We start from the raw sequence: 17,500 nt of genomic DNA on the forward strand, positions 1-17,500 counted from the left end.
TGGAGGAATAACTTCTCGCCATGCATCTACTGCAGATGATGAAGCTCCTCCCTCACCCATCGCCATGGAAACCGATGCGTCGGTCATGGAACCCCAATTTACGTCACCGCAGTCAATGCCGAGCGCGCCAAACATTGGTGCATCACCCATGATCGCTCGCACCTCGCCCCAGGCTTCCTCTGGTTCCGTCAATGTACCGTCTCCGTTTTCTGCGTCACCCAGTGTGAACAGTCCGAGTAACATTTATGGTGTAGGCTCACCAGGTGAGTTGACATTAACCCTGACGAACAGAAATTTTAGTTAGCACACTTCACAGGACAGTTGTATATCGGTGCAAGAGTATAAGTTTCACCTGTATTGCTTTCGAGGAATGGCCTTTGGGTTCTATTTGCAGTTGTCCACGTGGTTACTTTACCATTCATGCGTAAGAGCATGGTTGCATTACTGTACAAACTTCAGTGCTTTGTGAAGCAAAAACAATGCTAACGCCAGCCTCGTCTTCATTCATAGACCAGGCCGCTAAGCACACATCATTGAAATAAAGGCATTGTGAGAAATAATAATACTCTCCCTTGATTTGGCTACTTTTTCCTTTGTTTGAGCGGCAAGATGTGTCCCTGCATCCTTAGAGGGTAGGAAAAAGACGGAAAAGGGCCCAAGCCGAAGCCCATAACTCAGAAGTGTCGATCTCCTCTCTTCTTTGGCCTTGGCCCATCAGTTTACTGTATTATCGAAATTTAGAATACGGGTCCCGCCAAATTATGGCTAATCAGATTGGGCCTGGTGACCACAACGCCACGAGGGAATGCTTGTGCTTAATGCAAAATTATGGATCGTGCAAGGAACACAAAACCGTCACGTTTTTTTTTTCGTCTAATTTATCAGTGGCCATGCTAAAGATATATAATACCGAAAACTGATGGCCACATTCCATCGCAGATCGGGGACATCTAAGTGAGGCTTGGTTGAAACATGCGACGCGAACAGAAGTGTAAATAGCAGTGAAAAGATCATTCTTGAGAAAAACGAAAAGTTACCCTTGACTAAAAATTTGGGTTGCAATGCCAGTTTTACAGAAATTGCAACGTAAGCAAAAGCAGGAAAGAAAGTGGCTCAAGTCTTCAGTCATAGCATGCGTCTTTACAAGAAGGCGGCATATTTAAGTGTTCTCGATTTGTTTGTGATTATCCCACGCGCTTCGTTCTTTGTACTGTTGCTCTCGTCGTAAGTGGAAACAAGCCTCAAGAGATTTTGCATTTGTTTCTACTTCAATCCTTTGTGGCAATTTTTAACTGTTAAGGTTGTTTTTCTTTTAAAAAATGTATTTGCTTTTGCAATACGTAAAGTAAGCACTTTGCTTCGTTCGTGCAAGTTGTGTTGCGTTCATTTGTTCATACTTTGTTACTTTGTTTTCTTCAGCAGTTTTTTTCCTGTAGGTTCTCTAGGGTTTCTCGGTCTGTCCGTTCTTCTTTGAGTTATACTTGTGTCACCTTAAACGAGGCATTGTGGCAAACTGGAAGACTCGCGCACGTTTAAGGAAAGTTTAAGACGCGAAGGAGACGAAATTCTAAACGTCCGATTTTGGGGAATTAGTAGTTCAATCGGATTATTTTTTGAAGTTTCCTTTGTAAGTTGGGAAGCACAATCACCGAAATAGTTTCTTCAATGACAGAATTTGAGATATCACCATCGTGTCTTTTGCTCTCACAAACCAAATGAGAACTTGCATGGTTCCGCAAACGCCGGAAAGCTTGTTCACAGTGACCATCACTCAAGGCATGCAGACTCGAAACTCGAGTTGGAGCAATCCTCGAGCCCTCTTGTGAAACATTTTCTAGCCATCTTTTGCCACAGTACAATTCTTTCTAGTCTTTCGTTTGACTCTTCAATTTTCATTGTTTCCGCCACAAGCTCTTTGCAGTTCCTGTCTTTTCTGGATTGTTTCTTCTTTCTATATCTCGTCTTGTACTGTCCTCGCAAATTAATCACTGATGCTTATTTTGCTTTGATGCTGTGTGCTGGCTTTTAAATTAAACAGCAAATCCACGACGTCGCAAAAATTAAATTTATTTAAATGTTGCTATATTTAGCAAGTAGTCTGAAGTGGAATCAATTTGCACACAAGATTTTTGTTGATAGTCATGATGAGTATGCATCTTTCTTGTATTAGGTTCGGTTTGAATTGGCTGTTTTTGTACCAGAGAGGCATTATGCGTCTAGACAAATAATGCGTCACTCACCTGGCTTTATACTTAAGATGGATTTATCAAAGTCGTCCAGACGCACTGTGCATCTCTAGTAACCTTTTTGCTGCCTTCGAATGCCGTAGAATAAATTGAAATTAAATGGTCAGGGTTGGAGGCGTAGTATTTTTAGCTGTTTCGCTAAAAAGTCGCAAAGGCAAATACAAGTTGGGAAATCCTTCAGCGACAAGCAAAGTTATGCGCAGAAACGACCTTTATCGTGGTGATTTGTCGTGAATCGGATAAAAAAAATGGCACCGACCCCAATTCAATCCGTTTCAATCTTGCCCTGCTTTGCAGAGCTTTTCTTGATTTCCCTCTCTAGCGAGAAGAAAAGAAAACTTCTGCTTGGATCTCCTCAATGTCCTGTCACGCACGTGCGCCAATACAACATCACTTTCACTCTTCTGCCAATCTCGTTTCCAGAGTCATCGTTTCCTTGACCAGCGGTCGGGAAATGAGATTCTGGTCAAATCCAAAAATGGCCATATTTTATTGGCTGTTTGAAAAACGGTTTCATTTCCTGCCATTTTCAAATTCTGAATGAAAAATTGTGATTTCTTCTGGGTTTTTATCTATACGAGGTTGACGATGATCTTTTTACAGCTTGCCAGTTCCGTAACGTTTCTCATTTAGAAAATATATCATTTTGAATTTCTGAATTGTCACTTGCATGACACGAGATACTGAAATCTGTTTTGATTGAAAAAATGTCTCGTTAATTTTGATTTTCCGTATTTAAACGTTTCAATTGTATTAGGAGATGTGTTTATACTCGTGTGTACTGTCTCGCGAGTGAAAATTATGCGCTTTCATGGCAAGGTGAACTCCACATGTTTTTGTTGATTTGTAACCGCTTCCCCTCACGAATGCGCGGGTATTCGACCGGAACCAAAGTTTTCTGGTTCAGGTTTCCAAAGCGTCTCACGCAAGTTCCGCTGGACAAGTGTAACGGAGGCTGCGGGAACGAGATTGCTCTTCCGCCATTGGGCACGTGTTAAAATTCAAATTTGTTGTAGCGGTTAAGAGTTGAATTATTCTTCCAAAGGTCTGGGCGACATGGAGGAAATCAAGGAAACCTCTGCCAACAGGGTAGCCCTTTTTTGTCCACGCGACGTCTTCGTAGCTTCGTTATATTTCGTTTGTATTTTTCTATAGCTTATTAACCACTTACTATTCAAGCGCGAGGGCCGTACTGAGGGATATTGGCCCGAGGTCGTGGCAGTACGGACCGAGCGCCAATATTCCCCAAAGCGGTCCTGAGCAATTGAGATATGTAAGTTGTTTATTATATGGCATTGTTTCTTTGAGCAATCGGACACTTGGTGAATGTTCGTAACTCTTCGTCTTCCATCAGCGAACTTTGAAGGGCAACCTGATGGGCCATGTCCGAGTTGCTGTTAGTCTCGGTTTCGAAGTGAGTCTTAATGCTCAACTATTGTAAGGGAAATGAGTTTGATTTGCATAAGAATACGCAACTCATTTCCATTTGAGTGGTTGTGCACCAGGACTCGTTTTGAAACTGAAACATGCAGCAACTCGGAAATGGGCTATTTCTGCTTGCTGTAATTGTACGGTTTTGCTCGGGAAAGAGAAAAAATACAGAAACGGACCGTGTCCATGGTAATGATCCATACTGTAAAATCCCGATCGAAAACCAGCTAATCAGAGTGCACTATTTAGCCTGAGAATTGCTTGCCATATAGTAATTAACAAGGGCTACGGGTCAATAGCCCATGAGGCGAAACCGTGGATCTCCACTCGTTTGTTGGATCTCCACTCTGCTCAAAGGAGCGAGAGGTTTTTCTCCAGGTACTCCGGTTTTCCCCTCTCCTCAAAAACCAACATTTGACTTGATTTGCGTTGGTTGTTAATTTCAGTTTACAGTGTCCCCAATTAGTGCTCCAGCACTAGAACGACCAAATGAATAAATAAAGTTCCTTTAAATTGCCATTCGCCCATTGCCGAGCAACCTGCTTATAATATCTCTTTTGCATTCAAAGGCTTCAAAAGGCAAACAATAGCTCCTTTTGTCATTCATTGGCTAGAAGTGAATTTTAATTTGGTTGAAATGAAATTCAAGAACGGTAACAGATAATCGCATCGTAAGCTATGATTCACCCGGCAACCAGGTTGACAGATAATAGTTTTGATGCTTTTGCAGTTTGGGTAGTTGTGAATGTAGCTTAAATTTTAAAGAAAAGTACGCAGGAATGGTGCAGTGGTGAGAGCACTCGCCTCTCGACAGAATATGACTGTCACAGTTCTGCTATCCCCAGTCTCCTTACCAGCGCGGTTTTGTACCCCCTGGAAGTGGAAATTCCGATTTTTAAAAGGCTGAAAGTCATAGAATAAAATTGTGGAGTTTTCTTTGGCTGTTTTTATCTCAGAAACCCGTGATGTTTCACTTGAGTAAATGAAAGAAAATCTGGCATATACACTTTATTGAATAAAGCTCATCATCATCATCGCTATTGCTGGGTGTACGATTTCCCTTTTGAGCTGATTGGTGAGCATATCAAAGGAGTCTTGCAATAGCTTTGGATGACCCCTAATAAAGAAACAAGACAGGAGTTTCGAAATATTGGCTAACTTTTAAAGCTACATTCATAATAGACCATTTCCGAGTTGCTGTTTGCGCTGGTTCAAAACAATTCTTAGTGCTGAACCATTCTAACGATAGCGACTATTAACTCGAGCTATCATTCTTTTTACGCGACGCATTACGTCGCATTTGTCAGTGTTAAACGTCCATTGTATATATCCTCTCTTGGTCCCAGTCAACCTCGAAGTTCAGCATTGTGGCAGCAAAAGGGTTTACGTTGGAAACCAATTTCTATTACTAAAATGAGACAAAGAAATAGTGATTTTTTTAATGTGAAATTGCACGCAATACTGTAGCTAACGAACAAATGCAGGCGCGTCGTGGACACCTGAGAACTTCTTGGCAAACGCTTTTCATTTTATTTCTTGTCACAAGAATCCCGTTACTCCAAGGCATTCTCGAGCATTTGTTTACTCCATTAGTGCACGAGTACATATCTGTGTTTCTTAATCACAGCTTCTCAGCTCTCGGCTTTGCTCCAACCGTCACCAGTCGCACCTCAAGGTCTAGCCCAGTCTCCTGCCGGCCTTCCTGTGCAGTCACCAGTGAGTAGTCTCCAGTTTGCCACTCCGTCTCCTGTTGTAGCTGGATCTTCTCCAGCCCTCTCTCATAACATGCCTATTACGTCACCAGGGCCTTGGCCCATGTCCCCACAGCTCTCCAGCACAGGCCAGGCTACTAAGTACAGGTACAGTTTTTTTTTTACCTATCCGACCCTAAAACTGTTTATTTTTTATTGTCCTTGTGGGTGATTGTTTATGTGGTTTATAGGACGAAATTGTTAAACTCTGAAGTATTTACACTAAGTTAAATTGATGCACTTTCAAAGTTTAAACCGTACTAATAAAGACCACTTTGATGAAGACATCACTTAAATTATGAGGAAGGCTGAGTTGAAAAGCAATGCTCAAGCCTGCAAAATGCTGGGAATTACGAAGGGTGCTGTATGTCCTTTGTTTTATGATAAAATTTAGCTGTAAAACTGCACTTTAAACTGAAGATGTAAAAATTCGTTTCCGCTATCCGCCATTCATTCCATAGTCGTTTGAAAGTAATAACAATAATAATAACTTTATTTCTTTCCAAATTCTGGCTTTTCAAAGTAATTACAATATTCAATAAAATATCTAAAACTATAGAACAATGAGAAATGATTAAATATTTGAAATTCTCAAAGTAATTACAATATTCAATAAAATATTTAAAACTATAAACAAATGATTAGAATCATATTTATATAACAAATTTGACAAGAAATTTGATATATGTTAAAATCATTGAAAGCTTCTAACATTCTCTTTGTAAATGACGCATTAGTTCCTTTTTGAATAATGCAAGGTTTGTCATCTCAGTGAGACTTCCAGGTAGGTTATTCCACAGAGAAACCGCTCGATAATAGAAGGTTCTTTGGCCTGCGGCCGTTCTGTATCCTGGGATGTCCACTTTATTCTTATTCTTATTACGTGTGTCTGAGTGCCTACTGAGTAGGACACTTAACATATAATGGCCCTTTTCTTTCACAGGGCTTCTCCTGCTTCTCAAACCTCTTCATCCGCTGGGGTTAAGCAACCAACCACTCCACCAAGACCGCTAACTGCTCGAACGTTGGCCTCCACCACTCCGACGATATTATCTCACGCTGCATTTACCAAACTGTGTACCCCGACACCTGTCTCCTCATCTTCAAGGCGCGGTCCCCCAGTCATGATGCCCCCATTGGAAAAGTTTTTATGCTGTATGCATTTGAAGCGTCATCTTTCGCGTGTCATTCAGAGCGAGGAACCGGTAAGGGGGTTTGCGTGGCAAACGTTCTCGCTCGCACAAATGAAAATCCATGAAGAAGTTTTTATGCTAACGGCGCGTAGTTTGCGGCAAGAGTAAAAAAATAGACAAGTGTATTCTCGTGCCATTTTTCGAGTGTCCGAAAGGTGCAATAAAAATCCTTTCGGAGCTCATTGTTCATCCGAAAATGCTTGTTGCACACGCCAGATTTAAGAGGTCGTGGCAACCCAGAACACGAGAGGGACAGAGTCGAAGTTTGAAACTTACTATCACTTTTTTAAAGTAAAGAAGAAGGATATTCCTTGGGACAAAAAATGAGTTAGAATCATCTTTTGTGCTACATTATCTTACTGTTTAGTATATACTACACTGTTGGTTCGGCTCGATAAATATCCACCACCAGCAACCTCCACTTCGGTGAATAGCTCTTAATTATTTGTATAACGTCATAGTTTAAGTTAGTATTGTCTTACCTACCCGCCTAGATTAGCGGTTCATTTATCATGAAAGGTGTATACAGAAAATATATTGCGCTGGCTTAATCCGAATTGTAGACTCTTCCTGTTGCTATGGCTTTCTTCCTGTCGTGTTAACAACTCTTTATCTTTTCTGTTTACTTGACTTCTTTTTCATCTCTTGTTCATAGCTTACCTTGGTGCGGAATGAGCTGAGTTGTTTGGTATTTAAAGTGACTCCACCGTCTTCAAACCTTCAGCCCTGCACCAATCTGCAGTACGTAGTTAGTCTGGATACAACGTACACTGCGCTCCGACTCAGCGTCAAGCCACCACACGGACAAGGTTTGTTGTTGCAATCAATTAAACAGACGGTTACCATAGAGCGGTTTTCAATTGAGTGTCGAAAGTAATTAGCGAAGTACTTTGGTTTTGCATCTACTTCACTCAGTGATTGGTTCAAAGTTCTCGCGCCACCTTTTCAACTGAAACCAAAACCAATCGTGGCTCGCGCGTGCACATTTCCCGCGCTTTGTGTCGGCTACGTGTAATTACTTCCAGTTTTGATTGGTGTACTGGATTGTCTCCGTCCTTTTTGATTGGCCAAAGTAATTACTTTGGTTTTGGTTTTACGACAGGCGTTTGAAAACCGCCCTATACAGATTCCGGTTTGTGCCACGCCTGTCGTATGGATTGTTTAGTAAGCTGAATTATGCTCTCTTTTTGATTTAGTCATACTCGCCATATATTGGGGGACAAATGTCATTAATGCTTCATTAAAATTAGAAAGGGGACTTTAATTTCCTCAACTACTCGCAATGAGTTTTCGCCCCATATCATTAACCGATGACTTTCATTTGCAACATTTTGTTGAGAAGAAACATCTCGCCTGCGGCTCGTGATTATAAGTTTAAAACTTCGCTAATCATAATGGAAAAAAAATGACAAGTCTCAAAGCTGGAAATCACTATTATAGCAAAATGTTCTGTAGACTGGGGCAACATCACTGTTCGTTTCTCTACGAGTGTTTTGTTTTGTGCAGCTTCTGTTAAAACTTGAAAGTGGGCTACCACAAAGAAAGAGAAAAAGTGAGCAGCATACAGTTTATTGAGTGGTATACAAGCTTGAGCCTTGAATACAGTGATTATTTCATCATAGCACTGACGCGTTTGCAGCGCTCACCCTGGAACAAACAGCAAACGCCTGATCTATAACCTGCGCGCTTTACTTCAGTCTTGTCATGATCGTGGCTCGCTATCTTCTGATGATGAAACATTAGTTAACTTGATTTTGCATAATATTATTTCAGAGGCTTCGTGGAAAGACGATCTGGCCACTCTTGAAAGGTTCTTCGAAACGAGGGTACGCTTGTTACGACGTTGTTATTTATTGCACCAGTGTACTAGGAAAATAATATTGCCTGTGTGTCTCTTCCATTTAAGGAGTTTATACGTTAAAAGTTTCATCTGGATTGATTGATTGATTGATTGGGATTGTAGTATAAATTGTAAACTCTGTAGCGGGTACAGTGTAGTACGCAGGTTATTTTTGGTGTAATCGGCATCTGGTAATCTCAGAGGCCCAATCATAAGTATGGTACTAATTATCGCATTATCCCGAGGGCGATTTAAGGATTAATTTCATGCGTTTGTTTCAAAGTTAAATTGTGAAGGATATGTCAATGCATTTTGGCATGTGATCAGCCTGTCTTACGTATGATTCGTCCTGTTCCAATCGACTAATCAGAGAACTATTCGTCAAAAAATCTCGTCTGTAGTCTTGCTAGCATTCACATCATGGTGGCAGTCTGGCCTTAAATATCATAAGGATTCCCAATTGTATAATCATGCCAAAAAGCCATTAAAAAGTGTTAAGGATACGAGTTTTCTCAAAATATGGATAACTTTGAAAATATAGACATGTAAAAACTAGCGATAAAAAGTTAAACTTCCGACGTTTCGGCGACCTCATGACGCCATTATCAAGGAGTTAGAAATAAATATGCGAGTTAATAACAGATATAAAATTCTCCAAATTTGCGCAAGTGAAGAAGAACTAGACAAAGACTTTAGCACGGATTGAATCTGTTTGCACGTTAAGCCGTGGTCTTAATTGTTTGCAATGTAACCTGTGCGATTCAGGTAACTATGTTGGCTAAACACGTGGCCATCTACATACACGCGTGGATGGCCACAAGAGTACGTCATCCTCTGTTCGCAAGCATTACGATCAAGACCACGCGGGTGCTGTCCCTGAGGACCTCCTTAGCTGCTTTAGAGTGTTGAAGAATTGCATGAACAAATTGGATTGTCTGGTGAACGAAATGCTGTACATCAAACAATTAAGACCACGGCTGAACGTGCAAACAGATTCAATCGGTGCTAAAGTCTTCGTCTAGCTCTTCTTCACTTATGCAAATTTGGAGTGTTTTATATCTGTTATGAACTCGCATGTTCATTTCCAACTCCTTGATAATGGCGTCATGAAGTTTAACTTTTTATCGCTGGTTTTTACATGTCTGTGTTTCCCAAAATCATTATTAATTAGAACTTTGATAATACAAGTAAAATTATATTCTATATACAAGGCTATAAGTTAAAAAATTAAAATATTCAAACCAAACGTTTTCGGCTGTTTGCCATCATCAGGGTTAAATTAAATGGGTGACCGTCCGCGCGTACATTTATATCTTATGTATAAATAACCCCCCTAACCCTGATGATGGCAAACAGCCGAAAACGTTTGGTTTGAATATTTTAATTTTTTAACTTTTAGCCTTGTATATAGAATATATTTTACTAAGCGAACATTATGGACACAAGTAAAATTAATTCTTGATATTACGATGGCACATTGCCAGTACATGTGAGCCTGCGAGCAAGCTCTCTTTCTGTGGTCCCTCTAAATTTTGAATGCTGCCTCCTGATGTCACCCTGTGGACAACCTAATCATTTCCTAACAAATCTTTTGAAAACATACATTATTTCGTTTAACAACAAAGCTGACAACAACAACAAATGATCCGATGTACTTAGACTACACTATGAGATAAACAACAAAATACGTCACTTAAGCTGTATATAAACATTAACAATAACAATGGATGAAAAATTGAAAAACATCAGTTAAATGGAGAAAGAATATTACAACTATTTTATACTAGTTATAGCTGTCGCTAAAGTGCCAACGAGCCAAGCTTGCGTGATCTGGCGTCTGCAAACATCACGCGGCGTACTCGTGCTTAACTCTCATTGGTTATCGCTACGGTCAACATTTCATCGCTTTGGTCTACATTACAGCTTTTGGTCTACATTACAATTAAATTTGAAGCGCTTCTGAGATTTCGTCCGCCTAAAAATCTTCTCGCGGCTCTATAAGCTGCCGCCTCGCCAGGCCTTCTGTCTTCAGAAGGCCTGACTCGTTGGCAATAATTCACAAAGGCAGAAAATATCACAGAATCCTTTTCCAGAGAAACATTTTATTGAAACAAACAACATAAGATGCACCAAAACGCCATTCGCGTTGCAATGACTTTCCATTGCTGGTTAACGAGAATAACAACCTCACGAAGCAGAATGTGTATTTATATTTAACTAGTTATAGCTGTCGCTAAAGTGCCAACGAGCCAAGCTTGCGTGATCTGGCGGCTGCAAACATCACGCGGCGTACTCGTGCGGCCCTCTCATTGGTTATCGCTACGGTCAACATTTCATCGCTTTGGTCTACATTACAGCTTTTGGTCTACATTACACTTAAATTTGAAGCGCTTCTGAGATTTCGTCTGCCTAAAAATCTTCTCGCGGCTCTATAAGCTGCCGCCTCGCCAGGCCTTCTGTCTTCAGAAGGCCTGACTCGTTGGCAATTATTGGGTTTTCAACAAGCAATAACTGAATGCAATTCAAGCAACAATCAAATCCAAGATCATTATCAATGTAAAGACATGATGTAGCTGTTATGAAAACATGACACAAAGGTTAATACTAATCTTCTATTTGTAACAACTTTTTGTTGCTGAGGTTGAAGTGGATCTTGATATTGTCTATCTCTAATAGTGTCTCTATGATTTCAGTTTCATTTACTGTAGTCTCATACAGTTTCAAGTTTTCGAAGCATGAGGTTGTTGATATTTAAGATGTGCTGGTCCTTCGAATCCTTTGCATCAGCAGTGAACAACTTAAGGGCCTATTAGATAGGGCAGCATATTAACATGATTTCACAATGAAACACAATCGACGTCGCTTTACAATGAAATAAAACTCACCTCTGTTTAATTCAGAGCGTTCGCTTCATGCAGTGGACCACGAGGTAAAGAGATTCCCAGAATACTTTTCGCGTATGGAACAGCGCGAAAACCGTCTTAACAGCGGCTGTTCCAACAAGTGCAGGACGAGTAGGATATTCCTAGATATCTGGATTTTCAAGGCTGCAAGCTAATTGGATGATGTTATGTCCCAGATTAGGAAGTGGGCTCCATCGTCGTCGCCGGCAAACAAATAGCCCATTTCCGAGTTGCTCTATGCCTCAGCTTCAAATCGAGTCCTGGTGCACAACCATTCAAATGGAAATGAGTTGCGTATTCTTATGCAAATCAAACTCATTTCCCTTACAATAGTTGAGCACCAAGACTCATACGGTTCGTCCTGATCGCATCAGAAAGCGGGTCTGTTGGGAAAAGGTACTTACAGGAATGTATGACATCTGGTGAACAAACCTGTTAATTCTGCTGCCTTCTTTCCCTGTAGGTGATTCGTGCGCCGTACAAGGCAAGCGCTGTTTCAGCATTTGCTCGACTTCTTGGTGCGCCACCCAGTATACTACGCGATTGCATCAAAATCATGAAGTTAGAAATGGTGAGTGAGGCTATATGAAACGCAAAGTATAAAGGCAAAATCGAAGTAACTACTCGGAAAGCTGACCAAATGAGACTTGTGGTTACATCCTGTTGTCAACTGGGCTTTTGTTGTCGATTGTCAACCTTGACCATCCTTTTATTTGACAAACCTTACTGTGACATTGTCAGTTGACCAGTCCCAATCCTTCTACTTCTCACGACCCACTTTTTCCACTGCCCCAGCACCACAATCATTAAGAATTGGCCTTGCGATTCATTGCACTTCAGGGCTTGAAATTGGCATCGATGTTGTTTTAAGTCCGAAATGAAAATGCGAAAAGCCGAAGGAGAAACACATTGACGTGCTCACGTCGTGTGTAAGGACGGTGCATACCATTTTAGTGTGCATACGTTATGTATCTCGAGATACTCGAGTTTTCTACGGATGGTGCTTACTAATAGAGGGAAATTTTTGCGCAGTTAACAGCGGTTATCAGTCACACGCACCCCTCAACGACATGTTTTTGTATTTCGAAAATAAAATTTAGGTGGACGTCAATCAAATGTTTCCATGCCGAATTCAACTGCCGCCAAGAGAACAGAACTATTGTCATGAAAACATTTGATTGACGTCCGCCTAAATTTTATTTTCGAAATATAAAAAAAAGTTTTGTTGAGGGGCGCGTGTGACTTATAACCGCTGTAAAATTATGCGCGGAGAAACCAGAATTTAACAAGTGATCTTTGTATCCAAAAAGAAATTGGGTGTAACCGTGTATTTTTCCGAGATAATAAAGCTTCAATTTGGAAATGAACGCAATACATCGCTTTGTATTTTAAAGCTTTTTGCAAATATAGTTGATTAATTATCTTTGAAAAATGCGTGGTTTTCCCCAATTTTCTTTTGGATTTCTACACTTGTTAAGATCTACATTCCCCGCATATTCATAAACCGCGCAATTAGTGGGCACCGTCCTTAAAGCAAACCAGTGCTAAGCTTAATGGAATGTATAACCTTTTGTTCTAACATAAAAACGCACTCTGTTTACGGAACAGTACGTCACTGTACTGAGGCGAAGAATGGAAATCAGATTTCAACTTGAAAAAAAAAATCGGCTTAAATAAATACATGATCAGTATTTAAATTTAAGTATAAATTCCATATTTGAAAACGGTCAATTTTTTTGCGTTTGGCTTTGCTGTTTAGATGCCTTAGGGGTATAGTAGTCGTAAGTGTTGCTCAATTTCAAATGTTCGTTTTCGTGTTATTTAAGAAAAAGAGCAGAAGCTATGCAATTGGGATTATGCCTTGTCTCCTTTTTGGTTTTACCCCTTTTGTGTTTCAGAACCACGATCCTAACAAGCTAAAATGGCGAGTGGAATGGTGTCTTAGTATCCCACCCAATGCACCTGACATGGCTGCTCCAGGAACACCAGCTGTGGTTCTAAAAAATAAGATGTTGTTTTTTGTAAGTTGGATCGCTTTATCTCAGGAGAAGATCTCTTCTTTCTGCGTTTCTTACAATTGTCTGAGTTTCGAACATCATAGCTATCACTGTTCGTACGTTAAAGTGCTACTACGATGAAAAAAATCAGCTCTCGTTTTCCTTCGCACTTCAAAAGCACTCGCGTTGATTTGATTTTTTTGTAGTAATTTCAAGGGGAAGACTCAGTATTCTATTGATTCGGCCTATTGAGCAATCAACGCAAATACTTTCGAAATGTGAGGAAAAACGAGAGCTCATTTTTTCTTCGTAGTAGCACTTTAAGATCATTGTCAATCATTAATACATTTGCATTTACAATACTGTTTATTATATCCCCCGTATTCTACAGTACGGCCTGCTCTGCGGCCCGCGAAATTTGAAATTTGACAGAACATTCTCTAGCAAGTTTTTAAATGTCGTTATGTTTACTTACTTAAATTTGTATTAGTTTTTCGGATTTTGACACGGCAATCTGTATGACAGTTGAACCTTTCGCTTGACGTCAATTAGTTTCTTTTCCCGCGCGCCTGATTACGTCAGAGATATAATAAATATCTTACTAACCTTGTTTTCTCAGTTCGTACTGAAAGTTACGGATCTTAGTTTTTCCCGTTGATTGATTGCCTTCACGCTTGGGCTATAAATCAACGGAAAAAACTCGGTCCGTTACTTGAAAGAGTTGGAGATCATTGCTATTTATGCAGCAACTTGCGAAGAAAGCCGGAAAAAAATCCAGTCTTGAATGGGGCTCAAACTCTTGACCGAAAGATTACGCCGCACGTTCCCAACCAACAGTACACATGATATAATTCTATATCATTCATTCCTTAAATTCTCCTCTTACGGGATGTAACTCGAACTCACCACTAACCGGCTCTCAGATTGCGGAGTTGGTCAAGCAGTGCAGCCCAACCGCATGGTCCTGGGTCGAGCCCCATTCAAGCCTGGGTTTTTTCAGGCTTTCTTCACTTCTGCTGAAGTTGTTGGTGAACGGCGATGAACTCCAACCCTCGTGTATTTCAATTCCCGCAGTTGAAATACATGGACATTTCACATGTATTGTGCATCATCCAATATTGAATTTATTGGGTTAGATGAACAACTACACAATTTTCACTCCGATTAGAAACACGCCAATTTACTTGTAAGTGGGGCAAATGATTGCACAAGGAGCTAATTACAGGAATCGCACTAAAGTAAAGTAAAGGCATTTAACGTCGGTATTTCGTTCAGTCACGAAACTGTATCAATGGAAGCCGACGGTGCGCCCTTATAATCCCCCCCCCCCCCCCCTCCTCGCTCTGTCAGTGCTCCACTTTACGGGTCTTTAAAGCTATGGCTACACGGATCAGAGAAAAGTCGAAACAGACGTTTAAGTCACCGAGGATCGAACCGGGGACCTGTGATAAAAGCTGAGCAGATTAAGCCTTAAAAAAATGTATCACCGTCATCTTCTTGCATTTTTTAAGAGTTACGATCAATTGATAATAGGACTTCGCTTCGTACAATTCAAGGATCAATCGTGCTCGAAATTTAATCGTAATTACTCGCTCGATTTCTTCCTGAATTATACTCCACTCAGTCTTATTACCATTCATAAGACATTTAATGCAGCGCAATTTCTGTATTTAGCCGTTTTTGGGATTTTGTTAGCTTCACGTTCCTTGTGCAGCACGCAAAAAGCTAAAAGCGAAATGTTAATGCAAAAATGTTCAATAAGTTTGTTGTAAGTGAAAAAAAAAAAGCAACGAAAAAATATTTGAGTCACGGTGCAAGTTGAGAACGGGACGGAAAAATTAGACGTTCTTATAAGGTCACGTCATTATAATCTGCCTAGGAAATAATTAGCGTAAACTATGTTTATTCTCAACAGATACAACTTAGTAAACCTATTCCGTCTTCGCCCTGTGGAGAAGAACAGATCGTAGTTGTTCCCATTCTTCACGAAATTCAAAACAACACGGTCCAACAGGCGTCCCCTCCTGGTTCATCCGCCACTTCGACTCATGCAGCCATTGTAAGTGCGACCTTGAAGCGATGGAGCGAAATTACTCCAAGAACTGGTAAGTAAATGCCAGCGGCGAAACATCTGAATAGTTTGCAATTGAGTACTGCTACTACTGGCCTTTATGCATAAACGAACTGGAAAAAAAGACGGGGGCCTAAAGTCAGAGCCACTTTCGTATGACCTTGAAAAAGTGTTCGCAATTTCTTTCACGGACCAATGTTTGGCAAGATTATAACAAAGCTTCGATTGGCCAATCACATTACTGCATTTCAAAAAGGCCGATCGCTTTCCAGAAAGTTCCATGGAGAGATGACGCTGGTTGCATCCGCGTTCGCTAAGCCAATGAAAATTCGCGCTCGTTTGTTTTTGCTCGATAAGCCAATTAAATGTTTTGCATTTTTGTTTTCGAGTTTTTTTAGGTTTATTTTTCAAGGTCATATGAAAGTCGCTGTAACATGAATTGTTCATTAGGATGTTTGTCTCATCAGATACACCTTACATCAAAATGGCTGCCATTTTACTATTCGTTTGTTTGCTTGCAAATTAGCCTTTGTTGCTTAAAATTCAAAAGAATATTTAACCTTGAACGAGGCAACAAGGGCTAATTTTTGCAAACAAACAAAAGAATACTAAAATGGTGGCCATTTTGGAATATGGTGTATAGCCAAGTACCGAAATTTGTTAGAAGGGTGAAGGTGGACTGGCACTGCCCTGGTTACAGTCACCTTGATGAAGAAGCTGATAACTGACAACAAGAGAGATCCTCTCTTAGCTTTAAAGCCAACATTGGAAGAAAATGATGTTTAACGTGGTGTTGTGATGTCGTATGTTCTCGGTCAAACATATTGATCATATGTAAATTTCCTCATTTTGCCAACTCAGGTTTTGTGGCCTTTAACAAGCCACGTCAATTGTCTAACTGATCTTATTTAAATCTGTTTCTGCACAGCAACATGCATGCAGTTATAGGAATTAAGCAAAACTCACATTTTAAAAAATGTGACTGGCAGTATACATCGGAAACTGTCATAAGTGCTAGAGAAACAAACCTTTTTCATCTCTCTGGAAAAATTTCAGCCCAACCAGCGACCCACATAGGACGTTCAGTTATTTCATAGATTGAAAAATTTATGACTGTTTTCGATTTCTTTAAAGGTGAATGTACAATCTTTCCAGCTGTGTATGAACTTGCAAGAAATCTGGATATTCCGCCATAAATGACAAAACGTGAATTCCAAAGCAACAGCCTCGTTTTCTTAGCGAGTTTGTTTAGCAAGTAATTTTCAGTCACGTGACCAGCGCTCAAAGAAGAGAACTGAGTGGTTTGCATGAAATTGGAGTTCTGTTTCTGCGGGATGAATTGGCATGCCAATATGGCTGGCTGCCATGTGTTTGTATTGGAACATCAACAAGGCTTCCCTGACGCCATGTAAGAGTGTTCTTTATCCGTTGAATATTTGGAAAGTGGACTCGCTTTGAAACTTCGAGGATGGGGTATTTCGGTTACGGCCAGTTGTGCTGTTCAAGATGGTCGCTTTCAAATGCAGTTGTTTTTTCTTCACGTCAGGTTGGAGGACATGTGGTAAAAGACAGTAAAATAAACCAATCAGAACAAACAGACTGTGTTTGGCGCCAAGTTGCGGAAAATGTTTGCGACCAGGCCATCGAAATGGTGGCGATTGCTTTTTTTTTTTTTTTAATCTGAGTAGTATAGAGTGTTTTCACGTGACGTCACGGCGGCCATGTTGGTGTCCCCAACTAATCCTCCGGGAATTGAGCTCTATTATCACGCAAATCTTTTCTTTTGTTTTGGTGGAAACACAAGTTTACCGATCACGTGAGTGAAAACACTCTATATAAACTTCAATACTCAACTGAGCAGCGCTCTGTAAGTAATATTTAAGGTAGAATCTTTAAAATGCTGACCAAGTCAGACAGAGTTGCTGAGTGCCAACAACTGAATAGCCGTTAGTGTCATACCATGAAATAAAAGTCTATTATTTGCTGTTGAAGGAGCGAGCACTTTATTCAACGAAGGACGACCACACCACAAAAGCGGGAACACCCTTCATTTCTGCCTATTGGCTGA

General features: G+C 40.4%; 1 protein-coding gene and 1 long non-coding RNA gene across 5 annotated transcripts in view; one reads left to right on the forward strand and one right to left on the reverse strand.

The window, feature by feature from the left end:
* Positions 1-17,423, forward strand: part of LOC138028239 (mediator of RNA polymerase II transcription subunit 14-like) — a 54,144-nt gene extending 36,721 nt beyond the window's left edge. For 2 of the 4 annotated variants that reach the window (XM_068875704.1, XM_068875705.1), the window contains exons 30-38: positions 1-263; positions 5,305-5,536; positions 6,372-6,633; positions 7,277-7,430; positions 8,395-8,447; positions 11,828-11,935; positions 13,263-13,385; positions 15,277-15,466; positions 16,567-17,423. The exon at positions 1-263 is cut by the window's left edge and continues 38 nt beyond it. In XM_068875704.1, coding sequence (XP_068731805.1) covers positions 1-263; positions 5,305-5,536; positions 6,372-6,633; positions 7,277-7,430; positions 8,395-8,447; positions 11,828-11,935; positions 13,263-13,385; positions 15,277-15,466; positions 16,567-16,628 — 1,447 coding nt within the window. In that variant the 3' untranslated portion in view covers positions 16,629-17,423. The remainder of the gene's footprint in view (positions 264-5,304; positions 5,537-6,371; positions 6,634-7,276; positions 7,431-8,394; positions 8,448-11,827; positions 11,936-13,262; positions 13,386-15,276; positions 15,467-16,566) is intronic. The other 2 variants (XM_068875706.1, XM_068875707.1) reach the window with 1 other exon arrangement.
* LOC138028242 (uncharacterized) overlaps positions 15,484-17,500 on the reverse strand; it is a 19,773-nt gene continuing 17,756 nt past the window's right edge. The window contains exon 3 of the long non-coding RNA XR_011127591.1: positions 15,484-15,545. This is a non-coding gene — a long non-coding RNA (uncharacterized lncRNA). The remainder of the gene's footprint in view (positions 15,546-17,500) is intronic.

Source organism: Montipora capricornis, chromosome 13 (genome assembly GCF_036669925.1).
Source record: "Montipora capricornis isolate CH-2021 chromosome 13, ASM3666992v2, whole genome shotgun sequence".
Lineage (NCBI taxonomy): Eukaryota > Metazoa > Cnidaria > Anthozoa > Scleractinia > Acroporidae > Montipora > Montipora capricornis.